The sequence below is a fragment of the Amblyomma americanum genome, chromosome 3 (genome assembly GCF_052857255.1).
Source record: "Amblyomma americanum isolate KBUSLIRL-KWMA chromosome 3, ASM5285725v1, whole genome shotgun sequence".
Lineage (NCBI taxonomy): Eukaryota > Metazoa > Arthropoda > Arachnida > Ixodida > Ixodidae > Amblyomma > Amblyomma americanum.
The window spans coordinates 103,483,818-103,500,423 of NC_135499.1; the positions used below are offsets into that span (position 1 = coordinate 103,483,818).

General features: G+C 43.2%; 1 protein-coding gene across 1 annotated transcript; it reads left to right on the top strand.

Moving 5' to 3' along the window:
• Window positions 1-3,094: 3,094 nt before the first annotated feature.
• On the top strand, window positions 3,095-16,088 carry LOC144124778 (uncharacterized). Its single transcript, XM_077657652.1, has 5 exons — window positions 3,095-3,320; window positions 14,788-14,850; window positions 14,929-14,941; window positions 15,064-15,089; window positions 15,867-16,088. Exons 1-5 carry the CDS (start codon window positions 3,110-3,112, stop codon window positions 16,070-16,072), a joined length of 519 nt encoding a protein of 172 aa, XP_077513778.1. The 5' UTR covers window positions 3,095-3,109; the 3' UTR covers window positions 16,073-16,088.
• The last annotated feature ends 518 nt before the right edge of the window (window positions 16,089-16,606 follow it).

Consider the following 16,606-nt stretch of genomic DNA (forward strand, 5'->3'; position numbering starts at 1 on the left):
GCACCTATCATTTGACATTCCATACCTCACTGTGATGTCCTTATGTTAACTTGAAAACTTTTCATTATCCTCCACGCTTCTGTCCCATAACAGAGCACCGGTAAGATACAACTGTTATGTAATTTTCTCTTGACGGATAATTGTAGATTGCCATTCATGATCCGAGAGATCCTCCCAAATGCGCACAAGACCACTCTTTTTCTTATATTTATTTCTCTCTCATTATCCGGATCAAAGGCCACCACCTGCCGTAAGTAAACTTAAACTTTACCTAAGTAAACTTTACCACTCCCTGCACCTCGCTACCAATTATAAACTGCTGTTCCCCTTCAGAGATTCTTAAACATTATTTTGTTTTTCTGCACATTGAATTTCAGACCTACCATTCTGTTCTGCCTGTCTAACTCATCATGTGTTGCAGCTCATCTCCTGAATTACTTAGGAAGACAATGTCCTCAGCGAATTGCAAATTACTTAGGTATACTCAATTCACTCTTATCCCCAACCGCTCCCAATTAAGGCTTCGGAATACGTGCTGTAAACAGGCGGTGAATGGCATTGGCGAGATGTGTCTCCCTGCCTAACGCCCTTCCTTATTGGAATACTATTGCTGGCTGCATGAACGACTATATAGTAGCTGTAGCAGTCGTTATAGATATCTTCCAGCAATTTCACCTAAGGCTCTTCTACACCCTGAATCTTCAACGCCTGCATGACTGCAGGCTGCTTTCCCTCGTTGCATTCCCGGATAAGCACCAAATTAGTTCTCCATTTTCCATGCAGAAGAAATGCATATATACGATACGGGTAACAAAGATCATGCTACGAATTCAGCCTCGGCAAATATCGAAGAGCTGCGGCTGCCATGTGGCACCATCGAGAACAATTTTTCAACCCTTTCAGGGGCACAAAATAAGCTCAGGTTGCGGTGTCAGTCTAATCTTTACTGCTTGCATTGTCGGCCAAAAGTTAGGTTTCTTATTTACTTTTCTCCAGTGACAACGGATCTATCTAATGTCTGGATTTATTTTTGTTTTTCATATTACCGAGTACACCAATCACATGTTCTTAAAAATAAGTGATTTTACTGAATTTCTATGAAATTATACCACCTTAATTCCGTCTATTTTGTTCTTGGCTGTCACAATTTTAACTTGTACCAAAGAAGTCACGAAAATATCGGTGTGTTCCAAAAGCATTTTGAATTTCCGAACCCCTTGAGCGAAAGATGTTTGAAGCTTAGAAGGTTGTCTGAACTGAAGAAAATATTCGTTGTTTATGAGGGTTTAACGTCCCAAAGCAACTCAGGCTATGAAGGTTGCCGTAGTGAAGGGCTCCGGAAATTTGGACCACCTGGGGTTTTTTAACGTGCACTGACACCGCACACTACACGGTCTTCTTGAATTTTGCCTCCATCGAAATTCAACCGCCATGACCGGGATTGAACCCGCGTCCTTCGGGTCAGCAGCTGAGCGCCATAACCACTAAGATACCGCGGCAGCTTCTATTGAAGAAGCTTTCTTGCAAAAGATAATGGTGGTACGTGGTAAGGATGAGAACAAAATGTTGTCTTGCTTGGCATTTCTGTAACCACAGCCTTAAGCAAGCGATATTATTACTAAGTGTCACTAGCAAGTATTCATGCAAATTTTCGCCAGCTGTAGCTCGGCAGTATACTACTCGTATACGTCATGTTTGAGCCCGTGCCACAAATCTACTTGTTATCGTTTTTACAAAAGCGTGAGATCAGTTTTGATCGGCATAGATGATGCATTCGGATGATAACTCAGTCACTAACTATTCAGTGACTACTCAGTTATAAATGCATAGTCAAAACTGAGTAAAGTCAGCGAACCGCATCATTCAAAGCAATGCCTGAGGATTAATCGTTGCATTACTGTAGACACACGGCTAAATATGAAATTTGCGGAACTTTACAAATGCGTCTTCAGTTTTTCAATTTCAGCCAAAATACAAATTTTCTTGAAGCTCTGACATTCATCTATAAATATTATTGCTATGATTGCGGAAAACATAGATGGCTGTGCACCTTTATCAATAGCCATTTAGCCACTGCCCAGCAAATGTCGCTGTGCAATGTGTTTCTTGACGAAAGTGTACCCGTCTCTGCGAAACTATACTGAACACTTTGTGCTGAACTGATTCCATCTTATACCCGTACTTAAGCATATATATTATTTGTATGACATTTACATAAAATAAAGACGTATGCTATTTTTTGTGTGCAGTAATGGGGAGGTTCAAGGGTTGTTGAAACGGAGGTAAACAGTAAGCAGCTGTTTAGGCCCACTTCAGTACATCATTAAACAGGAACCAATTCCTGCATCAGCAGCAATACGTATTGGTATGTAGGAGGTATGTAATCGTAAATTACTTTTGATCTACACACAAAACTATAAGGGACGCACCGAAAGACGCGGGTTCGATCCCGGCCGTGGCGGTGGAATTTTGATGGAAGCGAAATTCTAGAGGCCCGTGTGCTATGCGATGTCAGTGCACGTAAAAGAAACCCAGATGGTCGAAATTTTCGGAGCCCTTCACTACGGCGTTCCTCATAGCCTGAGTCGCTTTGGGACGTTAAATCTCCCATGAACCATAAATCATATAAGGGACGCACTTTCTGAAAGAACACTGAAGACAAATTGAAATTCGCCTGTGTTGATAGACTGCCGCGTTCTAGTCGCGAAAAGGCTCCCTTTAACTGGAAAGGAGAATTGATCAACTGCGAAGGTAACGTATTCAAATACAGGTATCGCCACTAGCGCGCATTTTATGAAGCAAGCTTGTATAATGTGTGAGTATCGTGGAGCGAATCTTCGATCTAAGAGGAAGAAGACGTTTCGCTCTGTGCCATGGATCCTGAGAGCTCTGAAAGAATTCGAGTCTTTTCTGTGGTCCGTGCCCCTCAATGGCTATAAAGGTGCTAAGGAAGACCCTGGAGGCCACTCGAGTGGCCCACGCCAAGACGACAACCCAGTACTGGATCCATCGGGTAGGAGTTGCCAAAACTACATTTCGCTTGGCTGTTATGCGTACTGGAGCCGCGCTGAGCCTTCACGCTGATGAGGCTTCAAGTATATAGAAGATAATGGACCCTCGGGCCATCTCTACGACCTCTGCGAGTGGAAAAACGAGTGCCGGGCATGGATTCCAGCACCAGTGCAGTGCCACTCTACGAGTCCACAGACGTATCGCAGACTCTGGATGTGCAGCAACAAGTAGGTACTGGTTCCTCCCAACGGATACCAAGGTCGGTCAAGGTTTCAGGGCCTACAGTCGAGGCATCACAGGCGAAGAAGGTAAGAGCCGACTCATATAAGCGATCTACAGCTTATTCTACTCCTTTCAAGCATTCCTTACGTGTTCACATCAGGTGACCAGTTAAATGTCAATTTACCGATATACCCAGCAGAACCGTCCAGCGTGTAATTGACACAGCCGAAGGTACCAATGGTTACCAAAGGCCTGCGAGCCACATCAGGTCTAATAACGTCGCTGTGCAGTATGCATCACTTGAGGACGCATGGGAAACATTAAAGAAAGCACAGAATCCTGTTCCATTCAAAGAATATTTTCCAGTTAAAACTTACATTGCATTGAGCCCCAGCACTCAGAGGCGTATCCTGTGCGACCTGGACCTAACCGATTTCCCGAAGACGGTTGCAAGAGATCTCATACCGACAACACATAATGTTGACCGCAAGTCGTATTGAGAACAACGGCACCTTTCTTGCTGCAATGCAGGTGCCAGGGACTCTCTGAAATATTTTACTATAAGAATTGCATTGTACGCCCCAAAGATAACGATGCACTAGAAGCCTAGAACCATGCACTGCTACAGAAGCTACCGAGAGGGACACGTGCAAAAAGTTTGTCCTAATGGAGCCAGCCAGGTTGTATAACCGAAAAAGGTGAGCCGAAATACAAATGCGGAATATGGAAGTCAAATGACCACGACATTACTTCTTCAAATTCTTCAAAGAAAAGAATTTGTAGCGGTTTAACAAAGTACGCAAACAGTTGTCGTTCTTCAATTGGAGGGGACACTTAAGCTCCGCCTCAAGGATATGACGTGATTTCTTTAGTGGTTAATGCCCATATATTTGCAGAATTGGTCATTATCTATTAACAATCATACATGGCGGCAACTCCTCAAACAACTACCAGCCCAGTGGCGCAGCAATAAAGCGGTGCGCCACTGCACTGGCAGGTGGCTGTTTCTGTCACAGCCACCGGCAAGGATTGTGCGACCCATGTTGCTCTTCCCAAACAACCTCTCGCGCCGCTGGTGCGAAGCTCCTGCGAACTTACCCGAGTAACTCGGGTGAGCTCGTATAGTAACTCGGGTTTCTAGGCAACGGCACAAAATTCCTGGTAGTTGTTGGTGAGAGTATGAGTGCTTTAGCACCAAACCGAAAGATTCATTAGCTCGACAAGGGTGACGGAACTTAACAATGTAGTTAACAGTGCAGGACGGGTTTGCTATTCTGTCACAAGAGCTGTACGATGAGACGAAAGCAGACGTGGAGCCACTCATTGAATGTGCGCAGGGTAAGTCATATTATGCTTCACCGCTCAGGTCTGAGCGAAACAAAAAGCGGATGATGCCGGCGTGCTTTGCCGAAGACTTGCCAGAACTGTAAGATTGCACAAGACTGTTGAGTGACATAGACAAGAAAACTGCAAAGCTTGCAGCATAAACTGAACAGCTGCGCCGTAAGAAACCGCACATAGCAAAACGACGGCGGGAAAGATCAGACCGGCAAGATCAGATGACTGCATCCAATACCACGTTAAACATTTTGAATGTGCAGAAAGTGTAAATCTGCCGCTAACCCTACAGTATGAGAGGCGGTACTAGACATCCTTGCACAAATGACACTCCTGATTCAAAGCAACATATATCGTAGAGAAACCGGCACAACATCCGGAAAGATATTGCACAATGAAATTGTCGTGGGCTCCACAAAGAATGGTTAAATTAAAACAAAGTTATCATAAGGGTAGATTCAGTCCTGGGCGTTTTTAATGCGAGAACATAATTCGTGCACATCGCAGGATATATTGGGTACCAATCCATTTACATCCCAGATAAACGAGACAAAGTAGAGGAAGGTACCCTAGAAAAAACTGCTATATATATCGAGTCCAGCATTCCCCAAACTCCAGTCGTTCTCGGCGAGTGGCACAATAGTCAGCAGGAAGTTATTGCTGTACGAATGCATCCGAAAAATGAACACTAATACTGGCGTCAATCTAGACTCGTCCAAAGAGCACGGTCATAGGTCTCAAATGGGTTGAACACATTTGTCTAACATGCTTCGGAACACCTTTCTACTGATAGTTGGCGGCTTAACGCTGCGCACAAGGATTGGGGACTGGACAATGAATAAAAAAAAGGACATAAACTTCGCACTTAGCACTGCAATCCAGGTCACACCGCTAAATCAACCCGTGCTCTCAGCGCTACTCGTAACACGAATTCATTTTCCAGATCTGACACGGTGTAAGGTCCCGCTGCTCCGCAATGGGAATGAGAATTAGCCGCATGGGGTAGCCAATACACCGCCATAAACATAGCTTTTAATACTTCATAAGTGCAGAAAATCTCAAGAAAAGTCGTTTAATACACTGGGATGATACTCGGATACTCGGTATGATACTCGGATCGAAAACGTAAGCACATATATGATTGTGTCAACATTACAAGCGGTTCTCAATGACCACATCATCAGCAGAGCAGTCAGCTAAGATTGGCCGATTCCCGACTTCCATTTTGTTGAAATCTTTGGGCGCGTAGAAAGCCCGTGGAGATACAGGATATTCGCCACTCCGAAGAGGCTTAAAGAAAATTGGCGTTCAATCCACTGAGAACTTAGGCAGGACGCCATGAAAAGCGACTGGAACATAATAGGTACGTTGCCAGGTGCAATTGTTTTGGCACAAGAAAAGATAACAGAGCCCTCTGGTGGACTTCTAGAGGCATGGAAAAGGGACGGAAGATTTAACATCATGCCGAAAGTGCCCGACTAAGTCTACAGCTCACACCCAAAGAGTTTGCAGGTGAGGCAGCAGTCCTTTTCTTCGCTAATAATACGCAGTTTCCCGCCCTACCACTGACCAAGTATGTGGAGGGCAACACGGGAACAGCACGCGAAAGAACAAATACAGGACATGACAACACTCAATAAGAAATTTTGATTTTATCACGTAAATAATGCTAGCCTTGCCGTAGGATTCACAGTCTAAAATAAAAATTTCTGTTAAACAATTAGCAACAGTGGTATCCAACGTTTCACCTCTATACAAATGACACAAGGGCACTTAGGACAAATAGCGCCATGAAGAAAGCGTCCACAGGCCCGTTTGATTTCACAAGAGTTGGGTGTAATGACCCATTTTGCCATGCACTTAATGCTTATGAACCTCAAGCGCGATTTCATTCTTTGTTCACAAGGAGCTTGATTGGCATGTGTCATATTGTTCAGAACAGAGGGTGAATGAAAGGCACTGAACGGACATCTAGTAAGACTTTCTGACGGGCTAGTTGGTACATATTCATTTCTGTAGGCTGTGCGCTTCTTTCCTGTTGTCTCCTTTCTTCTGTGAACGTCTTTTTTTGGCGCACAACCTACAGAAACGGACATCATGACTCGCAGGGTGGCGAGGTGGCGACTGTGCGGGCTCCTGTTTCGGCAAGTACAAAACGCCGTGACGCCCCTTCCGCTATCCGTGGCGTTACAAAGCAATTCGACCGTGCATAAATACTTCGGCGATACAGCGAGCGCTGCGAACGGACAACTGAATGACACTCCTGTACGGTGCTCATCTCGTGGCCAATTGCGGTGTTTCACTACCAGGCCTTTAAACGCTGCTACTCCTCTGTCTTCAATACCCGCGGACGCGTTGCGTTCAACACCTAACAAGATTCGCCCATTAAATTATGTACAAAACTGCGCAGAAATTTGAACAGAGGTTCTCTCTTTGCTCGCCGAAATCTTTTCAAAAGCAGCCTATGGTTGGCACATTTCCAAGTACAGTAAAGCCATGCGTAAGAGCGTGTACTAGATGTTTTTCTATAGAGTACCTCATGCTTTTCAAAGCAAAGTTAGAGTGTATGTACTGATCACACTTTTTTAAGTGCTCAGGACTCATTCGACGTAATGTAACACTCAATTTAGTTCTGATTTCTTGCTATTCTATTAACTTTCATTCCGTTTATTATTACATCGTTTTCGTTCAAAATTCATTTTTTAATTTCATTTTCCACGCTGGCACGGTGGGTGCATGGAAGAAAGCTTAAACGAGCGTACAAACCTGCCAATTATCGGTGGTTCATCGCCGCATCATCTCGATCATCATAATCTTCCCCCACCAGAATAATCACAGAGAGACGGAATGTCGAGCATAAGCTGGGTAGACGCGATGAACAGCCGCGCTCCTAAACTACAGTCCGTTAGGCGCTCTCATTTTTCGTTTTTGTTGTTTCCTGTAGGCACAACAATTATAGGTTGTGTTCCAATATCAAGGCCTAATATCTTTTACAATCTTGGGTATAATTTGTTTCTTTACCATTCCCGCGGCAAGAACTTCTTTAGGTGGACCAGCAAATGCGAATAGACAGTAAGCGTAAAAAAAAAATGCAGCACAATTTGCTTCTTATCACTGACCCTATAAGAAGTGAACATAGAAAGCAAACACCACTGGGAGTTGTCCGAAGACACTGAATGCATAGCGCTCACGTTACAGTCACATGGAGGATTCGTGATTGTGGCACGACCGCAGATCTCGCGTTGAGAATTGATGCAACGATTGAAAAATACATTGCCATGCAGAGGTACTCACGGATAACCGCACAACGACGCAACTTCATTTTACGCCGATGGTGCGGGGTTGGATACGGCTCTCAAGATCTAACGTGGAAAACGGGATCGCCACGTCTCGCACTTACCAGAAAGGGCGTCTTGAACTCTTTGAAGGCAAACTTTATGCAGGCGCCAAGAAGTTTCAAATAAATTGTCAACATCAGCAACGTTCTCGCCTAGCCTGGAAAACATTCATCATTTGATCACGCGCCCCGTAAGAGGATGCTCCAGATTCCCAAGCAGCATTTCTGATATTAAACGCCGCCTTAACTGGTTCCGTCTACATTCGCGCCGTGCATCATTCTGCATGACATTCTTGTGGGGCATACTTTTTACTTGAACATCTTTTGACAAGGATTCGTGCCAAAGTGCATCGACTTACGTTTTCGAGCGTCGATACAGCTATCTAAAGGTAAGGATAACTTGCCCGTATTTTTGTTTTCGTATATATTTTTCCATGCACACTCAGCAAGTATAGTCTCCTTCGCCAGCTTACCTGTATAATTTCCGGTACCTTGCATATTTTCTGCATTCGTATTTAATTCTATAGTTCAGCTGGTTCTGTTCTTTCTCAGTTTCAATGGGTGTTGCTTTGCGCCTGTGATTTCTATAACTGAAACCTTCCCTTAAATCAAGCGCCTATCGTTAATAAGTGTAGACGTGCGGGCTAGTTGGTGGCTCATGCTTCTCAAATCAGCACAAAAGACACGGACGCAGACAGAAAGCACACACAGCAATGTGTGTGTCCAAAGAATGCTTTAAGCAATGAAGAGTGACGTCTACGTTTTGGACTAGACGTAAATGCACTGCAATTTGCGCCGTGCAAAATAACAAAGTGCGCGCACTTTGAGCATGCATCCCAAGCGTATGTGTCGTTTCAACCCCTTCCGGGGCTCCGCTCAAACACATATTGGCGGTCGAGCGCTTCCGAACACTGACATACATGCTCCATCGATAAGATAGTCGCGCTATTTAGTTCCCTGTTTGCTGATATCGTTATCTCACATCGACCTTTCTGAAAAACTGCGATGCGTTGTTCAGACGCCCTGTGTTTCACCTAATCCATGTACCGAGCTTCAAAACTGCAAATAATAAAACACAACTGTAAAAAATTTAGGTCACCCGAGGCATTAAATCCACGCCCCCTGATTGCACAAACAGGAGCATTTGTGAATCTTTTAACTGGTAGGCAATTTTCTTTCCTCATCTTGTCATTTATCGCTGTGAAATACGTTCTACATGCACGAACTATTTACACAGACATTAGAAGCCGTGTGACGTCCATGTAAACACAAAGCGACTCTACACAACAAAGCACTACAACGAACCTGTACATGCTTTAGGAGGCGGTTCCCCTTATAGACATTAAAGGTTTTTTGTTCAGTGTTCGGAGTTAACGGCTTCATGGCAGAAACCCTAACGAGCAGCAGACTACAAACAGAGGCAAGTTTCACAAACACAGGATGAACCACAATTGACTGGTCAATCGCGGTGATATGCACCAAGATAAAAACATTGGTGGTGGTTTAGCTCTTTTTAAACCTGGAGTGACGCGTAGCTGCAGCTGGCCGAGTTGAACTTGCTCAGTTGAATTGCAAAGTCAGTGTTTCGCCGCTCCGTTTCGCTGGGCGTTCCTTCTTCATCTTCGTACCATTTGACACGGCACATGCGCACTGCTGTGGCAGCTTGGTTTCGCCGACTCTCCATGCCGCCGGCAGCACATGGCTGGTCACGTGACCAACCACGTGACGAACCACGTGATCAGCCACGGCACCGCGCCGCCAGCAGCTCTCCGCACCACGTGACCAACCACGTGAAAGCGTGGCGACGCAGCCACGGGGTTTGCGGCGCGGCCACGCAAAATATGACACATGACATATTACAAAATGTGACATATCACAAATCTTACACATTTTGCAGGCCTAACATGCAAGGCCGAATCATCAAAACGTAGAAATTTATGAAAAGAATTCGAGACTTCAGCCATTGGAAGTAAGCTTTGATTATTTAACCTTATTTCTGAACTATTGTACAATCTGTCGGTTCCAACTACTTCTAATTACCCTGTCCAACTATCAATGAGTGCTTTGAGAAAGGAAAGCAGGTACTCCAAAAAACCGCTTACCCCTAGCGAGAGCACCATTACGGGCTTTGGTAGCAAGCAGTAGCATAGCATATCAACTAGGTGAACAATGATAACACTGAAGGAGCAATTGTAACCGAAGTAGGCGTATACGTCTAAAGCCAAATTATCGACCATAAGCGCCGTTACTTCTTAGAATTGATACATCAGCGATTATGTGATAGAAACAGGTCAAATATTGGCCAGCGCTTTAGAGCACAATTCTAAGGTGGCTTGTTGGGCCACACCTACTGATATCTACGCCAAAAATTACTGATCGAGCGATGGTAAATCTAGAGCTGCTTGAATTGGATGCATCGGTATTACTGTTCGCAAAATGTCGAACTCCTGAGTGCTGTATCATGTCACGAAACTTTGAAAAACCGCAGGCAGTTGCCACTACTCAGGATCCACAGCACAACGAAACGTAACGGTTCCATCTTTAACTATGCCGTCCATCAGAGCTGATTTGTGGCTGATTGCGTTCCTGAATACGTTACCCGCTGTTAAAATGTAGTTAGTTGTATGTTTTCCTCTAGATAGTGCTCTGTAGATCAAACCATAAGCCGCAACCTTTTCATTGATTGGCCAACGACGAGTTGATCTTGTTAATGTAGAGCTGCGAAGAGTACCCCTAGTGACATGAGAAAACTGTGCTAAAAATCTGAAACCGAATCACCCATTGTCGCCGAAGCCTAACAGTGTTTTTGTTTGTGGTTTACAAATATTTATGCATATTTACTTACATCAAATCTGATAAGGATGCAATACAAATATTTAGAAACTTGAGCAGACTTAAATGAAACGACAGTTGGCAACATATCAAACGCCACAGATTTATTCCGAACATTTCCCTACTGAAAAAAAAGTTTTCTGGGAAACCTGAGAGCAGGGCAAGATTGCGGCCACTTATGGGCGCTGATACCGATTTGCGTCACAACAGTTATCCATATCAGGCCTACTACACAAGAGCTGCCAAGCATCACATGGTCTACGCATGGTTTCCACGAAAAGTCTGCGCACCTAAAAGACAAAAGCTTTCTTGCAATATATCTCCCTGCATCGAAATAACGCTCTAGGCGTTGTTTTCTGTTAAAGTCTACGGATTTCTAATTGAAATGCCTAACGTGGCTGTGCAGTTTAAAATACTTTACTATTAAACAGTGGCTAATTTTCTCATATGTGCATCGCTCAAATGCCGGTGTTTTCATCAGAAGAACTCACGGTTTCTCTATCGTGGTAGCCCACGAAATCAGACACTCGAAAGCCGAACGCAGAGCAGCACACATCATGAACGCTTTGTATGATCTCCGTGCGCAGTATTGCTATCATGAACGCCAACATTCCAACTGGCGCCCTTTCTCCGCATATTTTTTTCTGCTCTTCTACCGCGATTTCTACAGTATTCTCAACCTTTGGAATCCTGTATCTTGTTTTTGTGGCAGTGCTTAAACTTTTTTATTTCGTTTATCATTCTGATAGTCCTCCGTGGTCTGTCATTGCAGCCAACTCTGTCACTTCACATCAATAAGATGTGAAGTATGTGGCCGCGTACACTGTTATTTTTATTCAGAAGGAAAAACTGTTAATTGCGCAGAGAATGGTCTTAATGTTAAATTATTTACAAAGATTTCGTTATTTTCTGTGTCATTCTCAAAATTTTGCATGGAAGGTGGACAAGGACAAGCCATTCGGTGTATTTTAAAGCGACTACAAGGATCTATTGAATCGGGCCTGGATTAATGAACTACTTTAAAAGAGAATGAAGCTATTTTCGCTGAACACTAAAATCATGTAAGCTAGAAAAATACCAAAAATGAAGGATGGCTGTTCCTGCTACCACCCAATCAAGCAACCGCACTGCGGTGGTGGCAGATTGAATTTATTTAGGTCGAGAGGAGTCTCTGAATTAGGCTCTACAATTATATGTAAGGTTTCATCTTCACCAATAGGGCAACTTCATAGCAAAATATAGCACCCTGAAAATATAAAACAAGTGAAACAAATTTATGACATTCGAAATATCACCAATGCACTGAATTTGAGTCATAATGATGTTAAAAAAATAATTCAAATATAGCTCTAAATCTTTTACAGAATAGCTCATTTTTCACTCCTGAACAAACTTCGACATTAGAACAAAATATTTATCAGATTTAAGCAACCACTTAAGTTTTGTGCAGTTGTCGCCAGTGCCTTTTTACTTCTTCATTGTAAAAATTATAAAGCGATTTAAGATGTAAACACCAATCATATAGTATTTTTTGTACCCACAATAAGAGCCTATTATCAAAAAGTTATTACCACCGCTAAAATTTTGAGAAGCAGAACGGTGGCAATCAGCACAATAATCATTTGCTTCACTTTGTGCAGCTACGATGACTTTTGCACAACACTATATTGAAGGCCTCGAACCACCTCTAACGGCCACAAGCACTAAACATTTGTTATCTAAAAATCAGCTTCCGAATTTTGCCCACTTTTCGGAAAATCAGAGAAGAGTAATTTGTGCACGCTGGCTGGAAATTCGACTTTCCGTGCTCCCTTTTTCTTCACAAGGCCTGCCCACAATAACGCTAAAGTATGACTGGAAAGCGTGGCTGCCCGCAACATGTCGACAACAAACTTTATTTAAATGCGACGTATTTTGACGCGAACAAGGCGTCTAAACTCTGCATCAGGAATTCACTGCACTGGGCTGTGAAGCTTAATATCAGCCCGTTGAGCGTTCTCTTTTGATTCAGTGTGTGCACTTTATACTCTTGGAACACATGGATTGTAAATTAAGCGACACTCGCCGTTCTTAATAGATCTTCGTCCTTAGCGCTTTTACATCATCGTAAGGTTGTTATTATTGCAGTTTATTGTTTTGAGTAACTTTTCAGTGTTTTTGTTCAATTTCTTGGAAATTCTGGATCGCTGCTTAAGTAGAAATGTTCTGAACTATTGTAGCTACAAATTTTCTCAGAAACGGGATAGCAAATTACTAGTGTTTTTAACTGCTAACTAATGACATTCTCCCACAATAAGGTAAACTGCAGTGAGCGACTTATATGATCATTTAACATAATATATAATTTGTTTATGCTAATGCGCTGTATCTATACATTCTATGTGTCGATTTTAATTGTTCGCTTCGGCATTACATGGAAAATTAAATAAACAAACAAAAATATGAATTCCTTCATCTGCTTTGCGTTATAAGCACAACTGAACAGGAATTTTTTTTTAAGTAAGTTAGACACTTTTGCTGAATTCAGCAACAGTTCCCTTTCGATGTGTAGCCCAAGTTAGTACGCTGCGCCGGCTGGCCAGCAAAATTTTCTTAATAGCCGCTATCGAGCAAAATAGCAGGGATAAGCTCAATTCGCGCATTCTAAGCCGGGCTTTTGTCGGTAGTGAGAAGAACAGCATGTGACGTACTCCCAAGAATCGTCGCGCTAAGGTTCTCAATACAAATAATTTGTAAGCGTGCTTTCAAGGTTAAGCCTCCTTATTCTCTCCCCTCTCATTGTTGGTATCGGGCGTCCATGTAGACCACAATTAGGGGTACGGGAGGGCACCTTTATATGCCCTTTAATTGTTCAGTGGCAGATTGTAGAGAAAGTTCGAGGCCGATAACATTGATATCTTCCTCTCTTTGTGCTGGAGGATAATCATGTGATGATGTTGAAATGCACTCTGTCCTGCTGTGGGCGTCACGTCGTCTTAACTCACGAGGGTTCGAAGCAAGAGGGAGGCGTGCGTATATATAAGTTCAACTAGGGCCACTGGCGCGGTATTCGTGCCGAATCGTCGTCTGATAAAGGTATTGTTTTCTCATTCTTTCTTGTCGATCAACTTCTTGTATGGCGTGCAGTGCAAATGGTTTGGTATGTGAAAGGATCACTTCATGCAGCTTTTAAAAGAGTTCAAGAGCATTCTCCCAACTGAAGCCGGAGAATCTTCTGAATGTTCCGACCTACGGCACTAAGTTTAACTGTTTACATTTGCTTGCAAAAACCAAATTCTTTTAACCAAGAGAGAGCAATTTCAGTTGTCTGTTAGCTCTCCCCACATATCAATGAAAGCGCCTGTAGGTGTGCTAATTAGGCTTCAATGGGGCAAAGTAATAAAATAATCATAACAGCGCGTTAAAAGTTGAAAGAAATGAAAGTCTAGATGAGCAAGGACATGCGATATCATTGTCTTGTCTCTATATTCAGTGAAACTGTCCCGCCATAGCAGATTTATGAGCCATCGGCAGCCTGACTACGCCTACTCACGGCAAAAGCTTCTCCAATGTCTCTCCAATTAACATTGTTCTTCGGCGCCTGCTGCCGCACTATCCCCGCAAACTTTTAAATCTCATCACCGACCTAAATTTTTGTCGTCCCCTGCTACGCTTTCCTTCTCTTGGAAATCATTCCGTTTATAGAGGGCCACGAGAGAGAAAGAAATTATTCAGATTGAAACAAAAAGAGCAATATGCGACTATACAGAATCTGAAAGGAGGACTACATTGTTCTCAACATTCAAGACTTCCTTATGTGCCTATGCTCACTTCACGAGCATTAGGCGCTGCCATGCTTCCAACTTAAAATAGAAAGGGTATGACCTTAAACGGTTTCTTTCTTAAGAGTCTCACCACAGCCAGGTCTTGAGGCGAAAGCGCAATGCTTATGCATGAGAGTTTGAATTGGGAAATAGATGGAGATGGAAATATGTACGTGGGGCTAAACCTTAAAAATGCTGATTTTTTAGACACTCACTACACTTTCATACTTTGACCTCCAATAGAAACCGACTCCAAAATGAAGTTCCTGGTGCCACTCCTTGTATTGCTCGCCGTCAGCGCATCGTGTAAGTGTGCATTTTAGTTGGTCAATGCTATTCCAGACAAATTCTTTAGTTAACGTCTACCTGTCTCTTGTATTTCAGATGCAAGCCCTCAGTAAGTATTGAAGAATGCATTTTCATTTGAACCACCGAAAGGTTATTTATTGCAGCATTATTGATGCAAAAAGGGTAGGCATTCTGGGAAGTACTGATCTAATCATTATTTTTTCATTGCAGTTACCCTAGGGAGACCGAAGAACAGGGTAGGTTATTCTTATATATGTCAGCGGAAGTGCATAGAACACTCTCACAGAATTACTGCATGCTATGACAAAAAACTTCTATGTATTTTTCACGTATGTTTAACCCATTCTTCTAGCAATCGCTCGCCAATATAACGCGTATAAAGGGTTAACAGAAGCACTGCAGAGGCCTCTGTCCACTAGTGCGCGTAGTCTGGTTAATGATAACTATTACGATTAACTTGAGTTATTAGGAACCATCTGAACCGAAATTAGTATACGTTGGGAGCGATAAATAAACTGTACACCTTTCAACGTCTTAGACATTGCTCTTGTAATTGGTCTTTATTTTGAATTTTCAAAACGTCTGCATATTTCTCTAACCTGTTGCTCGGTGTCTCCAACTTGATAATATGGTTGTACTTCTTTGTTCTGCGCAAGCTTACTAAAAAATCTCCTGCCTAACATGTCTCAAGTTAAACGCTTACGCTAACCAATGAAATTAAAGTACCGGTCAGAGTAGTACTGTAGCAATCCGTAACGGTAATAGTCGCCACAATGTGTCGCTACAATGTGCGAGCACAAAAATTAGTTTCATTTCATTTGACTCAGCAATCCACGAAGTTTCTGTAGACAACGCGCTAGATGTCTGACCGCCGAAGCGTGGCCCTTATTCATCTGTCCACGACTGCACATGTCATATCGGTGTCAAGCACCTCAGATGCAACGCTGCTGGATTAGTGTCTTCGACAATCACAATTTTCAAAGAAGTCTCATTATCCGCTTTGGTCTTCGCAGATGACTTAACGGAGGAGTACTGGAAGGGAAAGCTTGGGTGGATTATGGAGCAGCTTGGAAAGTGGCTACAGCAGTCCGCTGCATCGCAGTCGTCTTTCTATTCCGCCGACGACTCTGCTGCAACGACAGGCGACTTCACCATACAACACCTTAGAACAGTCGCCCAGTTGCTGAACAAGGTTGCGGATGCCGCAGAGAAGAAATAAAATTGTAAACCTCTTTCATTAGACTCAAGATTCCTTTCGTCTCTCAGTGCTGCTCATTCAGCATGAAGAACTGTGTGCACTTCCGATACACCTTTGAAAACATGAGGAAAGCAAACCACATAAGAGTTATGATTTTATCTCATCGCAGGTTTCTTAAACATTCAGTACAGATAATCTGAAGTAGTCTGGATGGGTGTTTATTCTGGCAAAAGAAATATATTTGCTCTCTATGCTTCTCTAGATTCTGCAATCTTTTTCAAAGCTGTTGCTTTGTTTCTAAATATATAATAGACACCTGAGCCTGTGGGTTTATTTGACAAAGACTGGCCAGTGCTACGGCTTTCCAAACAGCACACTCACAATATCAAAGAGAAGGTGCGAAACTCAAACGTATTTATGAAGGATGAAAAGCGCATGCAGGTCTATGCTGCTGACCGGCGCCCCCCCCCCCCCCCCCGCCCTCCCCTTTCAGCAGTATGGGGCATACAGTTTGGCTCTGCACAGCTTTTGATAAAGGATTAACTGGCGGCACAT